The 8,846-nt window shown below is 38.5% G+C and overlaps 1 protein-coding gene across 2 annotated transcripts in view; it reads left to right on the plus strand.

Annotated features, from left to right (window-relative positions):
• The window catches only part of SLC24A4 (solute carrier family 24 member 4), a 188,536-nt gene extending 180,124 nt beyond the window's left edge, over positions 1-8,412 (plus strand). For both annotated transcript variants that reach the window (XM_032777409.2, XM_032777403.2), the window contains one exon: positions 1,484-8,412. In XM_032777409.2, the coding sequence (XP_032633300.1) occupies positions 1,484-1,636 (153 nt within the window). In that variant the 3' untranslated portion in view covers positions 1,637-8,412. The remainder of the gene's footprint in view (positions 1-1,483) is intronic.
• Positions 8,413-8,846: the final 434 nt, after the last annotated feature.

Here is an 8,846-nt window from a genome sequence, read left to right on the forward strand (position 1 = left end):
GGTAGACCTCACATTTCTGCATCATGTCTGTAGCTTACCAATGTGTTGTACCAATGACACACTAAATTTGGTGGTAGGATGACCAGTATTGCAAAAATCAGACCCTAGTCAATATACAATTAACTTGCCAATGCATCTCACAAGTGACATGTATGGACATAATCTCTTTCCAGCCCAGCCATCAGTAGACACCATCACTGGTATTCATCTTTGCCACACTGGGAAGCAAATGTCCCAATAATATCTTAAAAGACAACGATTGTGTTGTATTGTGTCATAAATCTTCCCCTCCCCCACCCACCTGTCCAGCAGTTTGGCCAGGTATGGGAAGGTTAGCTAAATGTTATTGTCAAAGGTGTACGCAGGGTATTTATGGGCAGAATGACCAGGCGTCTAACACAGCTGAAGCAGTGTCATCTGAATGGAAAAGCTTCTGAACATTCCCATAACTCTCTCCCTAACTGTCAGCCTAAATGTGGATTTAGGGGCCTAACTTTAGGCCAGTCACCCAGGTTTTGGAAATTTTGGCCAATGTCTTTGCACAATACAATTTGAGTGGCATATATTTTGGCAAACTGTCTGTATGAAGGAACAAGCCATCTAACTCTCATTACTTCTGACCGCCTTTGATACTTTGTTCTCAGCTTCTCTGCAGCTATTGAAAGAAGTAACGTTCTGTAAGGACCAGTGTTCCAGAGAACATAGTAGATCTAGGGGCCAGCACTGAAGGGTCTTTTACCTGATAATTTAGGCTGAAGCAATTAATGGGAGCTGCATGGCTCAGAGTATATTGAAACTATACACTTATGGGCCTGATTCCCAGTTACATTAAAAGCTCTTCACCGAGCTCAGACCCTGTGAAGGGTTCTGAAAATATACCACTCACTTGCGGTACATCTATGCTGCAGCATGTGTAGACATACCTATGCTAGCTGTGATCAGCTGTCATGCTATAAAATAACAGTGCAGCCACAGCAGTGCAGATGGCAGCATGGACTAACTGCCTGAATGTTACCTAAGACAGAGACAGCGCTATTCCTACTTAGGGCTCCCAATGGGCTAGCCCCATCTCTGACCTAGGATCTCAGACCGCTAGCCTGTGTCGCCGCCTGCACTGCCATGGCTACACTGCTGTTTTTAGCAAATGAGCTTGATCAAAGCTAGTGCTTGTATGTCTGTCCAAGGACACCTCCAGTTGCAATGTAAACACACCCTAAGTTACACCCACTAAAGGCTGCTTTATATGTTAGAGCAGTGTAAAGAGGCTTTAGTGTAGCTGAGAATTAAGCTCTCATGTTTAACTCGATCAGTTATGTGCCTTATTTCTATCTGAAAAAATGAACGCTGTCCTTTTTGATCTGAAAAATACCAAGGCTGCATTTTTAGCATGTTTAAGGACAGCAGATTCAAATAGACCTCATTTGAAGCTTGTAGCATTTGTGTCCTTTGAGACTCCATTAACTAACACTTTGTATACTTGCAGGTGGGTGGAATCCATGTAAATAAATGGAAACTTGACAAGAAACTAGGCTTCTACGTGCTGTTTCTTTATGCCATTTTCCTGTGTTTCTCTGTATTGATAGAGTTTAATGTCTTCACCTTTGTCAACTTTCCAATGTGCCGAAAAGATCTTTAAAACAAGCCACAACCATGAGAGAGGCTGAAATACTCTTGATTCCTTGTGCTATAAATGATAGGAGATATTTTACATTTCTACCTTCTCATCAGTAATCTGATTTTCTTTCCTGCTTTGTCATCCAACAAGCACTTTTACTTACCTGGAAGGAAAACAAACCTTTCTTTTAACATGGTAGCTCAAGGCAACCAAAGCATTTTCCTCTTTGGGTATTGCTGTTCAGTCATCCAACTTGTGGATCTCATGCAGAGCGCTCAAAAGTCCAGTTTTCATGGTGTTCTGCTGTGGTTTTCATTCTCCTTATGTAGACAATAATGCACCACAGTCAATCGGAACAAGACTAGAAAAAACTCTCCTTTCTCTTTTTTTGACATTTACTGCCCATGGAAGAAGAAGAGGCTGGCTCAGAACTTTTCTTGACTCCATTAAAGCATCGGAGCTACAGGACTAGAATGTCCGATGCACTTAAGATGGCATGCACTGTTGTGGACATATTTTTTTCCCCTTCAAGTGCTCTGTTTATAGAGGAACTACATTGACATTTATAAGCCTTTGTTAGTGATTTCTGAATATTTAATCTTTTTTAAAAAAATGTGAAGAACACATGAACAATTTTACAGAGAAAGAAGAGAAAATGGTTAATATCGTATCACTTTTGATGATGCACACTAAGAGTAATAGAATCTGAAATCTTCAAAAGAGAATATATGTGCAAAATATTCATACTTGAAAAATGTGTTTTACCATCAGCAAGGAATACTGTACAAATATAAACTAACATTTGTGGAATATTAAAGCCTGTAAGTAACATTTTGCATTGGTACTGGTAAGCCCACTTGTAATTTTACAAGAAACTAAAAGTTTAACGCCCAACGGGGCATTCAGTTTCTAGTGGCAATTGTTATCTGAAAAATAGAACATTAACACATTCCAGACCTTCTTGCAATATGGTACATCAGAGATTTGGGAGGGAATTTATTTCATTATTAGTATATTAATCTAGAAGCTGCTGCATCTTCTCCATTTTGTTTTGTTTTTGTTTGTAACCACAAACTTAATAGAGATGGGTACCCAACACTAAGTAATGCACATAATAAACAACTCTTACAAGACTAAGTCTGTCATGGGAACTATCTCCTTAATCAGACTGTAGGCAGGAAGTTTTAATGCATGTCTTAGTTTAGAGCCAAATTATTTTAACCCCACAGAACCAGATTTTGATTTTCTTTGCACCTGTATAAATCTAGATTAAAAGAGTAACTCTGAATTTTCCTGGGCATAACTGAGAACAGAATCTGGCTCAGAATAATGAGTAACATTACCAAAACTGTGTAATGTCACAGTTTGAAGTGGAGTTACAAAGAAGATTCATCAAAAGAATTTAATATATTTTGAAACTGCTCCTTAACACTAAAATGTATTTTAAAGTTGTATATGAACAGAATATATAAGGTTTCTAAAGAAGCACAATTAACTTTATACATAGATTTATTTTTTATGTTTTTAATGTTTATATAGCAAAACATCTATCAGATTGCTAAAGATTTGATGCATTTTAAATACATAAATATTTTGCATTTAAGATTATATATCAAGATGCCCATTATTTGTCAACAAAAATACTTTAAATCCTTAGGAAATGAAATTGATTAGAGAGGTTCCTTTGCATACGTTAAATTTATCTGACTAATATGTGACCAATAATTCCTTTCCAAGCAAAATGACATGTACAACCTTAATTACCCCAGGCAATGTGTTATAATTCAGGCTATGTTTTGACATGTGCAGGGAGTACCAATTAATGAATGTATTTTGCTGTTGAATTTTAATAGGAATGGGATCCTTTCAACACAGTCCTAAAGAAAAAGGGCAACATATCTATTATTTGTCTTACTGTTCTTTGTTCCAAACGTCAGTATTAGTAACCAAGCTAAGTTTTGGAGTTTTCCCCCTCAGTCAGGTGGTTGAACTCACCCATCCTAAAGATGGCAACAAATGGCATTTGATTAAGAGGCTTTATCAAATAGGCAAGTGTGACCAGTACATGTAAGTCACTGGAATGCAAATGTAATGGCATTTAAAATACTTTCACTGTGGTTTAACGTGGGAAGAGGTGGAATCTATGCACACCTGTGTTATTCTTATATTGTAGAAAGGCTGCAAGCCAGGGCTAGATTGTGCCTCCAGGACACAGCTCCTGCCCCTTTTTCTTCCTTCCATTCCAGGAGGATAATTGTCCTGTTCTGGTAGTAATTTATTATGCCCCTTATATTGGCTCAGATGGGCTGGCTGGCATGGGAGAGCAGAGTCAAGGCTCCATTCACTCCCCACCTACTTACTGCTGGGTGGGTAGTGGGGAGTAGCAAGCTCACAGCACCCTCTCATATTCAGATGCAACTCCTAGGTAGCCCATAGTGGGGCATAATGGGGATTCCTAAACTACGGGAGCATGGCCCAAGTTACAGTCTAGCCCCTAGTGATCAGCTGAGTCATCAGTGATTTTTGCAGCAACAAGTTGCAGCATTTTACACATTTATGGGATCAAAGACAGAAAAGCAGATTGGATCTGGATATTTCAGAGCCAAGCAAGCCTCAAAAGACTAAAGATCTTGTGCTGGTTACCTGGCAGCCAGTCATGGAATTATTGGGTGTGCCAATATGGATTAGAATTATGCTGCCTAAAAGGATGCTGTTATCATGGTTGAGTTAACCCATTCTACAGCTATCTGTTATATTTTGTCCTAACCAGAGATTGTCCCAAAACAAAACATTCGACCCAAATTTCACAGGTTGGTCCCATCTCTGTAATGGGCCCAACCAGAAAACTGACCCATTTCTTCGGCCCTTCAATTTGGAGGATATTTGGATTCTGAATCAATTCTGAATCTGAACCTCAGGGCTGAGCCTCATGTCTAACATTTATAATATTACAGATAATCTACCATGCTTACCAGAAATAATTATTGATCAAAGTCTCGTCTAACGGGACCAGGTGAGCAGGGATATATACTTTGCCAAAGAAGTATTATGCGCTGTATCAGGGCCTTGATGAAAAATTGTCATGTAAATTAGCTTACTCTGAAGATTTCTCTCTATACACTTTATCTATATACAAAAATAAAGAAATCAATATAATCCAAGCCATGCAGATAAGCTGAGCGGCCTGAGAAAAATTGTTTTGATGGTTAGGAGCCGCTTGTTTTATACTGTCTAAATATCTTCAAGATGATCTATATCATACCAGTAATATTATACTTGTGCCTTCTGAATGTAAAAAAAATCACTCATATGGTCTGAAAAACATGACACATTTGGGAACTTTCCAGTAAAAAAACAAAAGCAGGGATTCATATTTGCCTCCCTGAATTGGCAAAATTATAAATCACATCTGTTCACATTGTGTATGTAAAAATCTGCATCTGTTTGTTCTATTAATCATGGCAGAGAGTAAGCTAGCGAAGTCTGGAATTTGTTGTGTTTTTGCGTAATATAGTTAATGTTTAGTGCATGAGTGAAAAGAAAACTGGTGGATGTGAGAGGGGAAACTGTTAATGTGATACAAAAGTTGCCAAGAAAATATAATTGAAAAATAGTACTACTCCAGAAAAAAATATCCTCAATCCAGCAAAGCTTGACTTCAATAAAACTGGTCACATGCTTAAAGTTAAGCAAGTGTTTTTAAGTGCCTTGCTGAATTGGGGCCTAAATAAACAACAGATCATGGTCTCTGAGTTTCGTATCACTTTCATTTCCTCTCCATCTCGTATTTTGCAGACTCCCCTGCAGAAGTCACTGTGGCTTTACATTGCTGTAAATGACAGAACTTGCTCTCTCCCCCTTGTTTTTAAAACTCATGACAAATTGTGCACCTTTCTAAGTGTTTCACAGTCTATAAGACATGAAAAGTCATTTGTCTTCAGTGGAGCAGGTGTAAGGAAAAGAGTTACCCCCAAAATACAGTAAACTATCAATGAAAAGGGAAGGAAAGCAGACTGCAGAACAGTTCCTTTCCTCTGCGACTCCTTCAAAGTAGCACAGTAACAAGTCATGGGATGAACTGCCCCTAGTGAAATCAATGGGTATTTTGTCATTGACTTCAGTGGGGCTAGGAGTTCACATATATGCTGTAGTGTTTATGTTATAAAATTTTGTAACTTAGTTTCTGCAGTGGGAATCTGCATCCCAACTCCCACTGATTTTACTGGGAGTATTACCTGGATCAGGCCCTGAATTGTTTAACCTAAACTTAAAAGCTAGCTTTAAGCTGATTGTGACTATTTGATGATCTGAGCGCTGCTCTTTGATTGCAATCCAGCCTGGAAGAACATGTGAGTCTTCCCCCGTGTACAGCAGAGTGGCCATTTTCCTCTTAGCTCAGTCATTATTAGTGTGCCAATTTTATTTTATTTATTTATATATAGTTTTATTGGTTTTGGTTTTATTTATTAAGGATCATGTTCATATTTAAGAGAAAACACCACATTTTTCCTAGTGTTATTTTTACACTCTAATTACACAGAATTTCCATTCCTATCATTGAATTCCTTTGTGAATGAGCTTAAAATTCATGCACTTGTTTCAATTTCTTCTTCACATGTTTCGTTCTAGTTGCACAAGTTTCTCACCTGTTAGTTTTGTCATTTTCCATCACAAAGCTCATTCCTGGGTTGATTGAAATGGTATGTCATGTATTTGTAACCTGGGTAGGTGTTCTCAGTGGTGTTATAAGCACTGCCTGGCAAGGAAAACCTCTGAGCTTCTTATGTTATTTAAGGCAAAACTGAATGAAATGTATACCCAGGTGAAACCAAAGAATTTTGCTATTAAATAATCCAGCACCTTGAGACATAAAATTCTGTAGTAGCAGGCTTAATATCCTTCACTTACATGTGATCAGACACTAAAAAGAAATTTAAAAATTTGTACATGAGTACTTAATATATATTTTCCTTTTTATTTCTTTAAGCTGGAGCTCTAACTTGTTCTAAATGTGCAGAGTGGCAGGATTGATGCTAGCTAACTGCAGGCTTCCTAAGGAATTTAGTTCCAGCAGTGCTGCACCAAAACCAATTTTCAGCTTTTTTGAAAAACTGTGTACCCAAGTGATCAATGCTCCATTTGAAAAGAGAAGAAAAAATGCCATTCACATTAGCCCAAGTGTACATTATAATTTCTAACATATCACCGCTAAAATATCGAGAGCAAAATATGCACATATTAAAAAACTTTCCAAGGGGGCATCTTGAACCTGCATTTATCTGTTTCCAGTAGCTTTTACTGTACTGGCCTCATCGTAGTACCCATGGCAGAACACAGTGCACCAGTGTGTGGAGTCCTGAAGCTTTTTCCCAGGGAAGACAGTAAAGTCCTGCACATCTGTGCATTGAAACTGGTGGGATGTGTAGTACCTGCTACATTCGCTCAAATGGGTGATGAACATGGCAATTCATGTATCACATGTTCTGCATGTTACCAGACTTCTGAAATGCAAATAATAATAATACTGCCTGAAAGAAGCAAATGGTAATGGGAAACTGGTGTCATTTTCATATTACCTTAAAGGCGATTGCTGGTAAGTAATTAATCATGTTTCTTTTTATTTCTGCACAAAGAATGTATCCAATCTTAGGTCTGTTGATCTTTGAGATGATCTTGGTAAACCTGAAAGGCAACTGTGGAGGTTGATGTATAGTAAGAGTATGTAAAGGTATCAGAATGTATCAGAGTCAGACAGGAAGCCTCCAAAAAATCTACACCCTGAGCCTCTTCTTTTCAGAGGATTGTTGCAGCAAGATTATGCCCATTATTCATACACTATTTCTGCATGCAAAGAAATAAACCTGCTAACATGGCAGCTGTTATGTTCAAAATGGCTCAAATTGTGCAACAAAGCTATGACCAAATTCCTGCCCTCATGTACTCTGGATTTACACCTGTGAAACTGCTGTAATATCCATGGAGTTAGATCAGAGTTACACCAGTGTAACCAAGGGCATAATTTGGCTCCCACTGTCTTCTCGGTTGCTAGAAACTCTTTGGCATTATTTGTGAACACTGAAGGTATGTCTACAGTGCAGTCATGGGGTGTGGTTTCAGCTCCTGTAGATACACATGAGCTAGCTTTAATCTAGCTAGCTCACATACTGGAGCAGTGAAAAGGCACCAGTGCACACTTCAGTGAAGGTTGGCTCTCTATCATTTACCCATGATTTTCAGTGGGCTTGTATAGCCCATGCTGAAGCATGCACTGCCCCCTGGCTTCGCTGCACTGGTACCTGAGCTAGCTAGATTAAAGCTAGCTTGGGTGTGTCTGCATGAGCTGCAATCACACCCTGCGACTGCAATGCAGACATACCATGAAATAACTTCTGATCCTGTTAAATTTCCCTTTATTTCACACTTGCAGGCATTTACAATGCACCCTGCAGAGGTGCGGTACCTCTTCAATACTATGACACATTTCTTGAGCTGCTCAGTTTGAAATCAAAGTGACTACTTTGTAAACTGTAAATAGCACAAATCTATTTATCACGTTATTTATTTTTTCAATGACTGTGACCTTATGCACTGTGATATGGAGTCCTTTGTACAGAGATGTATGTCATGAAAATCAAATGGAATTAATGTGATAATTTGTTACAAAATGTTGGCATGGTATTTGATAATTTTTAATGTGAAAATTTTAAGATAGTTAAAATGAACTATACATTTATAAAGAACCTAGCAGTCAGTATTGTAATGTACTATATATCAACATGTACACTGTCAATAAAATGTATAAGAACACCTTGAGTGTTGCTCTCTGGAACACACGGTATGAAAACAACTGTCAAAAATCTAAAAACAGAGGACTGGAATATGGTTCCCTTCCTTATATCTGGCAGCACCTCACTCTGCATTGGGTGAAATCCTGGCCCCATCAAAATCAATGGTAAAACTTCCATAGACTTCAGTGGAGTCAAGATTTTCACCTATTGACTACAATGGGGCTTCACGTAGAGTAAATGTATCATAGTTTGGGCTACGGTAATTCTGAAACACCTTTACTTTCACTGGACTGCACTATGATATAAAGTACAGCCCAGAGGTGTATGAGCTACATCACTCCAGGAGGAACTATAGCCAGGAAAACACCTGAGTCACATTACCTCACCAGCTTCCTCTGGCTCTCGGGGGTGGGGGGTAATGTACTGCTGGCTGTGACGCTTCC

The sequence above is a fragment of the Chelonoidis abingdonii genome, chromosome 4 (assembly GCF_003597395.2).
Source record: "Chelonoidis abingdonii isolate Lonesome George chromosome 4, CheloAbing_2.0, whole genome shotgun sequence".
NCBI lineage: Eukaryota > Metazoa > Chordata > Testudines > Testudinidae > Chelonoidis > Chelonoidis abingdonii.